The sequence below is a fragment of the Haemaphysalis longicornis genome, unplaced genomic scaffold (assembly GCF_048455015.1).
Source record: "Haemaphysalis longicornis isolate Haplotype H1 unplaced genomic scaffold, Haemaphysalis longicornis Haplotype H1 scaffold_1, whole genome shotgun sequence".
NCBI classification, from domain to species: Eukaryota; Metazoa; Arthropoda; class Arachnida; order Ixodida; family Ixodidae; genus Haemaphysalis; species Haemaphysalis longicornis.
The window spans coordinates 32,878,813-32,894,420 of NW_027526203.1; the positions used below are offsets into that span (position 1 = coordinate 32,878,813).

Here is a 15,608-nt window from a genome sequence, read left to right on the forward strand (position 1 = left end):
AGTGCCCCATGCTTTGCGCTCGCTTCACGATGACATGGTCTTGCGAGTGTTTAAGAAGTGCTGCATAAGCAATTCCCTGGACTGTACCAAGGACGACCTGCTGTGTGGGCGACAGCGAGCCAGAAGCAGTCGTCCGACGATGCTTCAGACAGTTTTAAATGGGTAATCTGAGACGAAACTAGTTATAGTCTCAATAAAACAATGTTTGGTACTTAATTTTTTTTTTTTTTTTTTCATTTTTCGGCTACAAGGTAAGGGGGTCGACCTATATTCCGCCTCGACCTATATTCCGCATTATACGGTAATTGTGTCCGGCAATGCTCACCTACAACAGCTTCACCACTCAAGTCTTGTGCGTGAGTGCAAGCTTCCCTGAATTTTTTCTTTCCAAATGGAGACTTTCTTTTCACAGTGGAATACTCACAGCAGGGTTGTTAAAAGTAAGATGCCAAAAGTTCACTATCAGCAACTCTTGTTAGACGAGGGGTTTTTATTTGTCGACATTCAAACATGACGCTACAACTTCCAGTTAAGTTTCTGTAAACTTGTGGAGGCATATTGTTCAATTAATTCACACACAACTTTAACCACTTCCGGTGTAAGTTGAGTGGAATAGCCAGTGATGGTGCCACCTTTCTTCACGTTTTCTTTGTTTTCTACCTTATTTCAGAAAACCTACTCGTTAGTGGTATATCCAAGTTTTAGGTGGGCTAATCTATCGATCTAGAGCAACTTTTATGATGTGCCAGTAAGCAAAGGAGGGAGGTGCTAAAAGAAAAGAGCGCTAAATCATTCAGAGATCTCCCGCACCTGCCCAACAAAACCCAGAAAATTAGCAACGAACAAAAAAATTTTGTTCCTTGGCGGAACGCAGGCTGCTTTATTGCCTCCTGCCACTTTGGATAAGTGGCATTGCAGACGTAAACTTTGTGTGTACAACAGTGAAGGCCACAGATAAGCAGCCCTGTGTGCTTCTGGTGGCTTTGGACTTTGTGCTGAATGTAGGTTTGAAACTTTCAGTTTTGTTCAGTGAAATGGCTTCTTGTCTAAGTGAAAGTGCATTCTTTGGCCATTATAGTTCATTCAGATGAACTTGAAGGGACTGTGAAGAGAGTTGTTCATGTTATCAGAAATTTGTCTTAAGACATTTTTTGCATTGTGCCGGTCACTAAATAGTGGTTTTCAACTTCACTGTGAAATTTTGTTTTAAAACTGAGTTTGCCTTCGTGAGGGTCGCAGAGCAGTGGCGTCAAATATAGTGCGTTTGAATCAGTTTTGTTACGGGTAATATACGTGCTCTACGATTGCAATAGCTGATGGGCAACAACTCCATGGCTTGGCAGTAAGAAGTTGACGCATTCACTTTCTCTCACCTGAAAAGGAGTTGGTAATTTACTCTCTTCTCGAGGGTGCATTCAGCTTTGGTACTGGGCAGAGTGCCAGTCTGAGTCGCCAACTTATTAAGCTTCTGAGTGTGAGCCCACATGCTCAGCCCTTGACTGCCATGGTAGTGTTTTTTGGTGAGGTTGCAAAATGGGCACCCTTGTATAGAATGGTGCGTGTCGAATGAGCCCAGGTAGTCAGCTCACCGGTCTCAACTATAACATTGGTGCGTTCAACCTCCCCTCTTTGCCCAGTGCCCAGTGGTGTTCTGAAGGAGGGGACAGAAGAACTCGCTGACCTCGGCCACCCCTTGGGGGTGCGTGTGTGCAGGTCTGGACCCTGTTCTTCTGGAGAACCAGTGCCTGTTCCGGGATGCGTTGCCTGCCATCCGCGCTTTCCTGGCGGCGCTGCCCCCACCCATCTGCCTCCTGGCCCACAATGGGGACAGGTTTGACTTCCCCATACTTGTGGTGAGTACGGAGTTGCCCCGGCTGTGACTACTGTCAGCGACTCTTTATCCTGCCCCTTGGCTATTTGAAATTGATTACTGAGCGACGATGCCAGTGCCCAGTTTCATGTTGGAGGTATACCATAGGGAAATCTGCCATTAGCGTCTAGGCGGGCTGCGCTTCAACGAGCAGTCCGTTGTGTGTCACAGACAGGCTAGCACGTCATCATCATCAGCCTGTCTACATCCACTACATCCTCCTCCTCCTCCTCTACATCCTCCTCTATCATCCTCCTCTACATCCTCCTTCTCAGTCTTCTCTTTTTTTTTTTTTTTTTTTTTGAAAGAGGAGATATCTCGGAGGCACTCAGCTCAGTCAGTTCTTCTCTTTTTGTTCTTGTTGTTCTTTCCTGTGCACACGCCTGTGTTACTATCCAATGGCCGTGACCTTTGAGTGATGAGGGCAACCTTGTGATGCAGATAGTGCAACTCTGGATATTACAAACCCTCAGATGCATTTGCAGTCCTGCAGCAAGCAGCACTGGAAGCTCATTGTCAGAACGGGTCTCCTTGTGTGTGAAGCTGGGTGTGTCAGTGTTTGCAGAACTGCATTTATTGTGTGGCTATCAAGATAAGTTAGTCCCACCTTGTCCATCTTGCTTGTGGGCATTTTAGTCATTTTGAAGTCCACAGATTGGCAGGTGCGCTTGCGCACCTGCCAATAAGCAGCCCTTGTCCCAGCACCAGAGCAGCACAGCTGAGGCAATGCTGTCTGTTGGCTGCCTGCTTTGTGCAAAGGTCACAATATGGCGGCACCTTAGGCAGTGTGTAAATGATAACTGAAAGGTTGTGCTAGCTGACATAACAGGAAGTTGGCCTGTTCAAAAACTAGCTTTGACATGGTAGGATGCAGAGGTGTCTAGGGCAAGTCACGGTTTCATAATCTAGCAGGGTTGGGTTGCACACGTGTTTTAGGTCAGTATCAACATTCGAAGTTCCAGATTGTGATTAAATCCGAATATTGTAAGTTCGAACTTCGAATTAAATTACTCAAGCTGTTATTAGTTGATTTGAATGCTCGCACATGGCAAATGAAGAGTTAATGTTCTTTCGGCATGTTTCAGCGTAGCGGTCCCAATCTTACCATTACAATTGCTAGTATAGTGTTGGATACCCTTGTTACAACAGCACTTTGAGTCGTGGGTGAGTTAATCCTGATTGAACTAAATCCGCCTCAGGTCCTTCTACACTTCCAGTTGCCGTCAATTGAGCCTGATTGCACTGGGCTTAGTCCTGGTTTCTTAAGTGCGATTGAGTTCTTCAAGCGTGGTTGGAAAGAAGCCACGGTAATCTCGTCCCCGCTGAGCAAGGCCATGGGAGGTGACAACTTGAAATAGCGCCACCAATTGTATAAAATTACCGTATTTATTCAAATCTAGGCCGGTCCCGATTCTAAGCCGACCCCCAAAAGTCCGAAGCCACGAAAAAAAAAAAAAACTTACCTCGAATGTAGGCCGAACAAAAAGGCGAGGTCAGCGTTCACAAAAGGAAAACACGTTTATTGAACATGAAGATGCGGGGCTGGAACTCAATCAGTTTCTATTCAAAATCATCGGGCAACTTCTGGGTGATTGAGGTTCGACGACGGAGGCTAAAGCTGAAGCGCTTCATGAATTTCTGTAGCCAGTCCCAACTGGCTTTGAAGTGTGCCCGCGATAAGCCTCGTTTCCTTGAAAGCTCCCTTGCTTTTGCCTGGAGCACTTTCGTCGTTACTGGAAGGGCAGCTGCTCGCTGCGTCGAACAAAGTCAGCCAATGCCATCTCCATTTCGTGGTGACGGCCTTCTCGTGGTCCGGTGAATGTCATCCTTGTTGCGGCGCACGCAAATATCCTCTCCCGTTGCGCCCTCCAACGACGGACATTTTTTTCATCCACGCCGAAGTCCCGCCTGGCTTGAACGTTCAACGACAACTCTGTGGCTAAAACAAATTTTCTTTTAAAAGCAGCACTATAATGGCACCGCTTGTTTGGTGCCATTGCGCTGTCAAAATCAAACGCCACATCGCACGCAGGCCACTATTCGCACAGTTAAAAATGGCGGCATCGCCCCCAGCTGTGGCCCCTTAAGTGGCTACTGGCTCGTCTAGTAATGGCTACAGGACTTTCTTTTCTGGGTGGCGCTAGCTGCGCGCCACTTCCCTCAATTTCATTTGGGAATTGGCGCGTGTTTCAAAATCCTCGAATCCAAGCCGACCCTGGAGTTTGATATATCAGCATTTCAAAAAAAACTATCGGCTTAGATTAGAATAAGTACGGTACTTCACTAAAACAAGCATATGATAATTCATGTAGTTAAGTATACGTGCTTTAAAAAAATTGTATTTATGCAGTCTCAACACTGTAGAAGGGGTGAGACAGCTGTTTATATTGTGCAGTTTTGATGCAAATTTGGTTCCTGCGCCAGGCTGCTCCAAAACAGTCTGAGAGCCAAGGATTTTAACGCTCCCATCAGCTTCAGTGGAGAAAAATGCTTGCTGACGGCATAATTTTCCAGCACCCCTAAGGTTATGTTGTTTGTAAAGGTTTAATTCATTGATCATTCAATAAAAAACCCGCATAAAATTGTCCCCGAGATAGTTTTTTCAAAAGTCACAATTTTGGGTTGCACATGTTATATTCTGTGAGTTTTTAAAGTTTTCCCGTTGAAAACCATTGCGAAGTCCTGTAGAAAACACACGTGTATTGAGACGACAAACTACTTGTGCAATTAGATGAAAAAAAAAAAAAAACGGCAATTTTTGTAGTGCCGTGCAGTCAAACCCGGTTATAGCGAACTGCAATATGCATCACGATTAGTTCGATATCTCCAATAGTTAGCCGAACTTACATATAATGAGGTTATTGTTATGAGTTTGCAATGCGCGGGAATCCCCTTGCCATCCCCGCATGCAGAAACGATTGTTTGCACCAGTTGGAGTCCGTGTCCTTCAATATCGAAGAAATATTGGCGGAGGGCATCGACTGCCAAAAGCACTTCATTAAGCGTCGGACGGCTTTCACTCGCGGCATCCTCTGCCTCCTCGGGGCTTTTCATCAGCATTACGACGGTGCTGCTGACGGCGCCTGCGTCCAAGGTTATTACAGTGACGGCAACGTCGTCGTCGATACTCACGTAATCTTCGAAGGACATTCCTTTCGGCACCGCATCGGAAAGGTTGGCGTGCTGCCGTCTGGGTGGGTTCCGTCGTGAGTTCCGCGCGTCGGAAACAGTTACGGAAAGTGTCGGGCGTCGTGTCACTCTATACAAGGCGCAATGTCTCAGTCGCGGCCTTTTCTCAGTGGTCGCAGCCAATCAACATCTCAATCGCCGCTCTGAGACCATGCATTTTGGCGGCCATTCTAGGCACGCTGAGTTCGATGTATCCAATGTGAAGTTCGTTATAAGGAATATGTTTCGCGTGTATTTCCGTAACTGATTTATTTTTGTTTGATATATAGCGTAATTCGCTCTATGCGGGTTTGCTATAGCTGGGTTTGACTGTATGTCCGGAACGACATTACTGGGTGCCGCCATCTTGGTGTGGTGAAAATTTAAAAACATGGCCGCTGGGCCAAGCAGTTGCTCGTGGTTCAGGCAGAGTGCTCTACGCCGATTTCTACCGTGTTTTTGGTTATGGGCGTGGCTGGGTTTACATTTAGTCGTTTGATCTGTTGCGGGAAGTCGCGCGACTCGAATGGCGGGAGTTCTTAAAAAACAGCGTGGTGCCCGTGAATTCGCCGTGTATCGGCCTTTAGTGTGAGGCGCGGTGCGTGCTTGAAGTGAAATTTCGGACTCATTGCGATGTTGCAAAACGCTGATTTTATTGGTGCCTTTGACAGCGAGCTTGCAAGCGGCGGGAATGGGACGAGACACTGCAGAAGTGGCGGCGCAGGCTACATTGGCACAAAATATTCAAGCAGTTTGCGATAGCGGGACGCTAATGATAATGGTTCGTCTATCTGAAGAATGTATTTTAAGGGGGGACGCGGGTCTTAGAATGGTCAAAAATGGCCAAAATATCGATTTTGAGAAAATCCAATTTTTGGAATTATTGTACCTTCAAGCACCTGCCTTCAAAATATCAATGCGAAATTCCATCGGGAAATACTCTAAAATCATGTTTTGAAACGCCTCGAGGGCCACGAAATGCCCCGAATTGGGCAAAAGTTGCTTCAAATTCCCGCGCGCCCCGCGGGTGAAGCAGCCGACCGATCGCCGCCATCTTGGTCTTGTTTTGAAGCTTGTTTCTTTGTGCGCATTTTGCGATATCTCAAAATGGCGTCGCTTGAGTAGAACGACTGCCCTTGCCAGTTTTCCGAAGGCACCTTCTCGGCCGCCGATTGGCTAGAGCGGGCGCGCGCGGTTTGAGTTCGCCATACGACCCATCCCATTGGTCGGCGCGACTGCTGTCATGGCGGTCGCCATCATGGCGTCTGCTACGCGCGTCTGACGGAGTCCGCTCTTCTGGCGCTCGCTTAGAGCAGTTTTTTTTACAGTTTCTTCTAATTCTTACATCGCGTACTTCCGTGAATGATGCCAGAAGACGTACGTTTGAAGAGGACGACCCTTCATGCACACGGGAAGCGAAAGCGTCGTCCGCCTATCCCACGGTCCCGTGGTGCGACTTCGGGCCGCTCGACTCCGGCGGACGAGAATCGTTCGCCGCCTCGTATTGCCTCGCCTGCCCCATCGCCTGACCAACCACCTCCGGAATCCATACCTGGTCCAAGCACGTCCTGCCGGCTTGACACGAGGTATTACACGGCGGAGGAGATCGCCGCGCGTACGGAACACGCGGACGAGGTCAAGCGCGGAATGGAGACCAAGTCAGCAACGCAGCAGAAATTCGACCTCCTTGAAGTGGATTTGGCGCACTCAGAGGAAGAATCCGGCACAGATTTTGTCTTAGTGGATTTTGCAATGCTGAAGGACCTTTTTGCGCACGTCAGGTGCGGCAAGTGCGGGCTGGCGGCGCCTGATTTGAGGAAGCCTGACCGGCAGTACGGCCTCGCCGTGAAGCTCGAGGTGACGTGCTCGGTTTGTGAACACCGTGTGGAACGTTTTTCCTCGCCAAGGACCGAAGGATCTGGCAATATCACTCTTTTTGAAGTGAATATGAGGGCTTTGAAAAGTATTCAAAGCATCGGGAAGGGGGTGACTGCTCTGTCAGATTTTTGTGCTGGTATGAACTTGTCCCGCAGAGGCCTGCACCACAAGACATTCCAAGCGCACTTGAGGAAAGTGGTTCAGGTTTGCGAGGACACTGCAGCAGCCTCTGAAGCTGATAGTGTGCGTGCCATCAAGGACTTGTACTCGGACCTTGGTCAGCCGCCAAACAACATAGATGTGATGTTTGATGGCACGTGGATGACAAGGGGACGGTTGTCACACATTGGAGTGGGCTGCATCATTGAAGTGTACACCGGCTGTGATTGATCATGTAGTCCTCTCTAACTTTTGCTTAGGTTGCGCCATCGGACCCAAAGCTTCAGATGAGGGCTACGAAGATTGGCTGGCAGACCATGAGTGTCAGCGAAACATTGACTGTGGTGCAGGACGCATGGAGGTAGAGGCAGCCCTGATAATGTTCAAGCGCTCGCTCTCCAAGAATGGGCTGCGGTACACAACCGTGATGTCAGATGGAGATAGCCGCACCATGCACGGCTTGAAGGAAAAAGGCGTCTATGGGTTTATCCCCATAGGCCAAGAAAGTTTGCCTTTCGGCTACATTTATTTTCCCCAAAAGACTCTTTTGAGGGCCAACAACATGATGCATTTGCAGAAAACGCACTGCGCAGTGTCCCACCCATGTATCCTCTCAAACTTCCAGCATAAAAACCGCGAATGAAGTAGCCTCACCAAAGAACAAAAAAAGGGGGGCACCTAAAGCAAGTTTCACCCTCACACTTTTGCCGTACACAATATTCTGGGTACCACAGTGCACTGTAATAGATGATGGCACTTCACGAAGGACTGTTGCAGTTTTCACGACGCCAGCAAGACACCACCAGATTTCACAACGCTAACAAAATGCCAACCGATTCGAAGTCGATAAATTTTGCTAAATTCCTGATGGGGTCCGTTACTTGGCCTTTTGTATCTCCAGTTCTAGTTGACATTTTTGGAATCCAAAGACAGATTTGAAAATGGGAAGAACATGTCTTTGTTATTGGGAAATTTTGAAGCTACACTACTGAAGGTTCATCTCATAACACCTGGCCAAACTTCAAATGCAGTTTTCTCAGTTTCATATTTTTGGTCACTTCCCTCAGCCTTACGCAGCTTTTTGGAAACTTCTTTTTGCTTCATAAGGTCAATCTTTGTACCATTTTTTTCAGTACAGCCTGAGGCAGCCGATGACATTCTTAGTTTTTCTGTTTAGGCTACGCATAAATAATGACTTGCAGTTATTTTGATGAGCCAAAATATCCAATACTGCCATTTTTTGTACTTGACATATTTTTTTAGGATGCCGTGACTTTAGAGAAAAACGAAGAATGTCATCGGGTATGGTAACTCTCTGGCTATCCATTCATGTAATTAAAAGCGACAAAATGCAATGCGAAAGTTCATTAAAGCTGCGTAAGAAATTACGTAATTGCGGTTTAGACTTTGTATGATAACTTTTGAACTAACAGCACCAGCTCAAATATAATTGCATATTTGAAATCTACAGAGAAAAGCAAATTTTCATAAGTTTCTACCCAGAAACAAAAAAGTTAGTTTTAAGACCCTCGTCCCCCCTTAATGCCAAGATTGAGGGGGTTAAATATACCAATGTTACTCAAATTGCGGGAAATGGGAGGGCTGGTTGGGTGTGTTGACTGTCGCCTCGCTTTGCGCAAATTTTGTTGTGGCTCTACACTTGTGCGTAAAGCCAAGTCTGGGATTACAAAAATAATTATTTAGGCATTCACTGTGGGCTTACTGGGTCTGGCTACGGGACAACAAACGACCCCGGCTAGCCTCGTTAGAGACGTTGAGCGACGATGTCAGCTCGACGCCCAGAAATGACCCATCCAAAATGCCCCAGAGAGGTACGCGGCGTCCACAAGGGAGACGCCGCGACGGGTTCGACTCACCGACACAGGCGACGACAGGCTCCAAGGGGCCGGGACGAACCAGGGGGTTTATTGGCCCAGTTGTACAGTTGTACGCCAAGGCCGGGTTAAGAACTACACCGTACCGACGCGCGTCCGATCGGGGCCAAACAGCGCCCGACCGGCCGGCGCGGCGGGGAGGAGACGAGCCGGCCGGGGGCATGGAGCGCCCCGGTATCCGACTCCCTTCCCCTGGACGTGGGCGGCGAGGGTGCGATACGATCCGCGACCCCTCGCGTTCCCTATACCCTATCCTCCATCTCCTCTCTGAGCCCCTGGAGTCAGGGAGACATCCAGAGAGCTCGCGAGAGAGCCGACCGAGACCCGAGAGCAGAGAGTCCTGAGAGAGAGAGCTTCCGAAACGGGCGCGTCCGGTTTTAAGGCGCTGAGGAGAGGAGGCAGGTTCCCGGGCGAGGAGGAGCGACAGCGGCGGCGGGACAGTCGGTGCCCGCCGGCGCGTCGGCCCGCGAGGTTGACGTCACGTGCGCGGGAAAGCGCGCTCGTTCGAACATCGCGCTCGCGGGAGGAGGAAAGGGGATCAAGCGGATCCCCACATCCCCCCCTCCTCAAGACCCGAGCCCGGTCTGAAGGACCGGCTCGACGACTGCAGGCACAGCATATACCCTACGGGTCCCCAGCCCAAGAAGTCCGCGAATGTCCGCACGTTGGAGTCCACGCCGACACACACACGCCCACACTTCGAAGACACGCCGTTCCAAAGTTCGACACGACGCCAGAGTGGTCGGCACGAGCAGGGGCCGTCTAGATGACTCGCCGGGACACCAGGGAGCCAGGCCCAAGACCGCCAGACCGCGGGGCAGGTTCACGCCGGACGCTCGAGCAACAGGCTCGAGGGTTGAAGCCGCCAGGCGTGGCTCGACCAGCTGCAGCAGGAGAGGGCCACCGGAGGTGGAAGGTAGCCGCAGCTGCAGGGTGCCGTACCGGCTGAAGGTCCCGAAGAAGCACCCAGGGCGCGCTCGTCGAAGGCGCCAAGGAGGGGAGCCGCGGCGAGCGACGCCGCACGAGGCATCGTGAGGGAGTGCCCCGGGAAAGCGCTGGAGCGCCCGAGCTGCAGAGGTGTGCCATGGCCATGGCGAGTGGCGACGTTGAAGCCGCCGGCCGATGCAGGATGGCGTGTGGCAAGGGCCGTGTGTGGTGCGGCAACTGAAGCTGAAGAAAACCGGGCTGGGGACCGAGCCAAGGAACAGTGCTGCAAAAAGGGAGACGAAAGGCGAAACCCAAAACTACCTGCCGGGAACAGCGATAGGGGCGTGCAAAGGCTCGGGCCGAAAAAGCGGCCGTAACGCCGGTGCCGCGCGAAACTGGGGAGAGCTAAGGTAGCCGGCATTCCCCGTTTCGCTTCGTCGGCGGCCATCCTCCCCCCCTTCCAAAGCGTCGCTACCGGCGACGAAGGCATGGAGGAAAGAATACTGGAACGAAGGGCGTGAGGCCCGCGTCGTTCCCTAGGCCGCCGATTGAGAGGCGTGCCCTTCCCCCGCGGAGTATCTCCGACATCCGCCACGAGAGAGGGTCCGCCTGGCGTGTCACGTGGGCATATTGGGCCAGTTGGTGGGCCCGTCGCCTGACGTGACGCGCTTCCGCCCGCCACGGAGAAGAGGGGGCAAACTCGCTGCCCAGCCGGGCGTCGCGAAGAAACCTCTCCGTGGCTGCGGCGTTGGCGCTCGCTGGCGCTCGGTAGGGTTGGTCATGGGGCGGAAACGTCGCCCCGCGCCAACGCTCCGCTCGGACGTGAGGACGAATGATCAGGCCCGCGGAAAAAGCCAAACGGGTGAATATCGCGGTCCTTTGTCCTCATCGCGCATGCCTAGCGCTTCCGCAGGGCGAAAATGTCGCCGATCCGCGAAGCAAACAGCGGCAGCCCGAAAGGAACCGACGACTACGGCTACCGGGGTGGAGTCCCCAAGTGTACGCCGCATTTTGCCGTGGTTGCGCCTCTCGATTGGGTGCATGAAGTGGGATAACTTGCGTGATCCGGACTTCGCGCTGTGGCATGCGCGGCACGAGCGAGAAGAGAAAAGCCTCCTCGCTGTGTGCGCGGCCGGACTATTTCGCAGAGTGACTCAACTTCGTAAAAGTCTTACGGTCGCTCGCTTATCCGGCCTGTCGCGAGTCGGGGAAGCCCAACGCGGCCTCCCTAGACTGCGACAAATCGTCACCCTAGATGCGCCTCTCGGGGCATTGTCGGGTGAGATTTTATCGGCAGAACTCCCATCCGCTCCTTGCAAGCACGGGTCCGAGGCAAAAAATAAAAAACGCGCTTGCAGCAGCCTGGCTGCATAGCGCACGGGACCTACCGCAACACCAGCGGTCATCAGCCTCCGGCGACAGCGTCGCCCGCTCCATCTCGGAGCGCGACTCACACAGAGCCAAACGACGTACTATTTACATATTTACAAAGCGGACCTTACTGCTGCGTTCGGAGGAGGTTTGTTCTGCCAAAGGCGATGCCGGCGGACAACATGTGGTCCCCGGGTGCGCCTCTCGTCTGGGGATTGCCATATTCCTGGCTGCGTTCCCTTCGACGATCGCACCGACGAACACATTCGAGCCCGTGGTCGTATGTTCCGTCAAGTGCGGCGCGCGTCAGGAACTCCGGATTAGCGACGGGGGCTAATATCCGCCGCCACGTTCGCGTTTCCCTTCCTTTAGCGCAACGGCAAGAGCGAGGATAGTGGAGATCAACTCGCTACATGCTTGGCCAGGTCGTGGAGCGGCACAACTTCGTAAAGTCTTGCGGCCACTCGCCCAGCCGCCCGCGAGTCATGGAAGTATCGTACACCTTCCTCAAACTGCGGGTGCTCACCACCGTGAAACTCTCAGGGGGAATTTCCTTCGGTGGGATAAACTTCAGCGAGAGACATTGAGCATGTAGCAGATACGAATCCGAGAAATAAAAAAAACACGCCTGCAGCAGTACGAGCTGCAAAGCGCTCGAGGCTGACCACAATACAAGCGGTTAGTAGCCTCCGGCGACCGCGTCGCCCGCTCACACAGAGCACGACTCACACAGAGCCAGTTAAAATCATATTTACAACACGGATCGTTCTGATCACCGGGCACCTGCTCGTCTCTGCTGGATGCAATACCGGCTGACAATGGGTCTGCTCGGTATGCGATATCGCCCGGGAATTGCAACGTTTGCACGCTTAATGCATTCCCTTCGGGGCTCGCACCAACTGGCCGACGTTCAGCACGTGGCTACGGGGCCAGTCGGGTGCTAGGCGCGTTAGGAACATTCAAGCGGCCACGGGGGCTCACGTAATGTGTCCGCCACCACGTGGTGCTACCGCTCCCATTGCGCACGGTGACGTTTTCACGGGCGCAGCTTATATGGCCAGCACGCGTGGTTCGCGTATCCGCTTAAGCCAGCTGAATGCCACGTGGTCCGTCTCCACTACGAACGAACTTTTGTCGACGAAACGGTCAAACTCGTTCAGAACGTGTGGCCCGATCTCTAAGTAGTCCGTAGCACTACGCGGCGAGCGGGCCGCCGTGCTTTGGAAACACGAGATCGTAAGGCGAGCTATGCCTGGGAAACAGAGTGCTCCCCAGTGGGCCTAGCTGTGGACTCAGCGCACTGCATCTCACGCGCGCCGGCAAGATCGACAACAAAGCGTCGTACAATGCCTGCGCGGGGATGTGCTATGCGGTCCCGGCCGTGTCGTGGGAGCAAAATGCGCTCTTTTGCGACAGGGCCTTGGCGTCCGCGTGTGCGATGATGCACTCGGTAGGACGAATGCGCGTTATCGTCGTCGGAGCAGGATGCTCCCCGACGAGGCGCAAGGGCTCCTTGGCGAAACGCAAACTTGGCCACAAAAGCCGTTTGTCGTCTGCACGTGGAGATACATTGGCCGCAGGCTAACGTCGTCCGAGCAAAAGGTGTTCTCGTTTCCGACGTAGCGAGCGTATGGCTCTGCTCCAGGTTCAAATTGTACGTCAAGTTCGCAGGCTCGGGATCGCCACTACGTTGAGTCGTACAGAACACAGGAGATGCTGGCGCGGGTCGGGCGATAATCGCCTCGGTTCCCGGGCAGCGGTGAGCGGCGGGAGCACGTGACGACGAAAAGCGTCGTGCTCCCAAAAGCCATGCTGGCGCGGGTTGGGCGATAACTGCCTCGATCCGCGGACAGCGGTGAGCGGCGGGAGCACGTTACGCCGAAGCGTTGTGCTCGGAAGCCGAACCGCTCACCTCACAGTAAATCGCACAGGGACTAAGGCCAAGGGCCTGCTCCGTCGCGCAGTGTCGATACCGTGTTGGGCGCCAATGTGGGTATACTAGGTCTTGCTACGGGACAACAAACGACCCCGGCTAGCCTCGTTAGAGACGTTGAGCGACGATGTCAGCTCGACGCCCAGAAATGACCCATCCAAAATGCCCCAGAGAGGTACGCGGCGTCCACAAGGGAGACGCCGCGACGGGTTCGACTCACCGACACAGGCGACGACAGGCTCCAAGGGGCCGGGACGAACCAGGGGGTTTATTGGCCCAGTTGTACAGTTGTACGCCAAGGCCGGGTTAAGAACTACACCGTACCGACGCGCGTCCGATCGGGGCCAAACAGCGCCCGACCGGCCGGCGCGGCGGGGAGGAGACGAGCCGGCCGGGGGCATGGAGCGCCCCGGTATCCGACTCCCTTCCCCTGGACGTGGGCGGCGAGGGTGCGATACGATCCGCGACCCCTCGCGTTCCCTATACCCTATCCTCCATCTCCTCTCTGAGCCCCTGGAGTCAGGGAGACATCCAGAGAGCTCGCGAGAGAGCCGACCGAGACCCGAGAGCAGAGAGTCCTGAGAGAGAGAGCTTCCGAAACGGGCGCGTCCGGTTTTAAGGCGCTGAGGAGAGGAGGCAGGTTCCCGGGCGAGGAGGAGCGACAGCGGCGGCGGGACAGTCGGTGCCCGCCGGCGCGTCGGCCCGCGAGGTTGACGTCACGTGCGCGGGAAAGCGCGCTCGTTCGAACATCGCGCTCGCGGGAGGAGGAAAGGGGATCAAGCGGATCCCCACATCACATAATAAAAATGCTTCACGATTGCTTAGTTTTTTAAATCAATATTTTCAACGGCGCTCTGCGCTATCTATGATATAGCTTAAGAATTTGAAAATGGATTGAATAAAGGTAGTGCACTTTTCGTACCTTGTGATACTCAGGTAGAAAAAACTTTAATGAAAGGCAGTTTTAGTGTTATGTACGTTCAAAACCGATTAAGTGTACCCCCCCCCTCCCCCTCGTCCTTGAGTTGCCAAAAATTTGATTTTTTAGGCTCCTAAGGTGACATAATAAATGTCATTCTTCTGCTCCAAATCAAGGTTCTTCTGCTGCAAAATTGAGATTTCGCTGCTCTAAAAACTGCTTTCAAATCTGATTCAGCTGTCTCACCCCTGCTGCGGTCGACACGACCTCAAAAGTAACACGACACCGCCACACCTGCCAGCAGGTGTATCGAGCGCAGGGGTTATTGTTAGTGCAGTTGGGATGAAAATGAAGAAGCAGCACGGTAAAAGCCAGCTGTTGCTGCAAAAGGGCTCACTCACCACAGTGAAACGTGTCACACTCGTTGCTACAACCACGCCATAACTACAGTGTACTAGAAGGTCGAGGTGTGTTGTGGGGGAGAAAACCAATAGAGAGTGCAGGTCCCTTTTTCCACGAAAAAATTGTATGGAGTGCAGGTGCTCCCCAGAAAACTCCTGTTGCAGCCAGTGCCACCTAAAGTTTTTAAATCAAACTAAACAGTTATTTGATGGGTTTTATAAAACTTTGTGATCAAATAAATAATTAAGACCGCCTAATTGGCACCAAACGATACACCTCTCTCTTCTAGTACACTGTATCATAACGGACAGTTTTGGCGTGGCTGTGTATTTGGCTAATAACAGCTCAGGCTGCGCAGAATTGTGTGACACGAACTGCAAGAGGCTGTTTTTGGCGCCATCTAGCATACGAGAGTGGAATTTCCCAATCACTGAACTGCGCATGATGGCGGGAAAACGTCTGCCAAGTGATGGGGAATGCGCCCTCCATTTTGCAGGGCGAGCTGAAGGGTGCTGGCAGCGGGGAGGACCCAGAGTCTGCGCTGGGTGTGGCGGGGCTCACGTGCTGCGATACGCTCAAGGCTGGCCACGCGGTGTGGCCCGTGCTGCCGCCGGCGCCCAAGAAGGGGCGCGGCTCGGTGGCCGCCAGCAAGCAGAACTCGTACGCCCTGGACCAGCTGTACAAGCGCTTCTGTGGTCGCCGCTCCAATGCGCACCGCGCCGAGCAGGACTGCATCGACCTTCTTAAGGTCTGCCACTCCGTCAAGGCCGCGTTCATCAGCTACGTTGACGGCAATGCCACGCTTCTGGCCGACGCCCGCTCACCGTGGTGACTCTCAGGGGCGACAACTCTTTCCCGCAAAGTTTGTACATCTTGGGGAATCCTTGAAAAAGGACCACATCCTTACTTCATACAAAAAAAACAACAACAAAAAAGTAAAAGCGGTAGGCCGCGTCACTGTGGTTTTTTTGGCATTGTGAACTGGGCTGAGCGCTGGACACATTTGTGCCACTACGATCTGAATTGAATTTGCAGTGACTGTTGAGGGCTGCAACTTCGTTTACATAAAAGTGACAAGTTGGACGG

General features: G+C 52.5%; 1 protein-coding gene across 1 annotated transcript in view; it reads left to right on the top strand.

The window, feature by feature from the left end:
- LOC144175778 (three-prime repair exonuclease 1-like) overlaps positions 1–15,602 on the top strand; it is a 63,186-nt gene extending 47,584 nt beyond the window's left edge. The window contains exons 5-6 of the mRNA XM_077704793.1: positions 1,714–1,853; positions 15,019–15,602. Of these exons, the coding sequence (XP_077560919.1) occupies positions 1,714–1,853; positions 15,019–15,354 (476 nt within the window). The 3' untranslated portion in view covers positions 15,355–15,602. The remainder of the gene's footprint in view (positions 1–1,713; positions 1,854–15,018) is intronic.
- Positions 15,603–15,608: the final 6 nt, after the last annotated feature.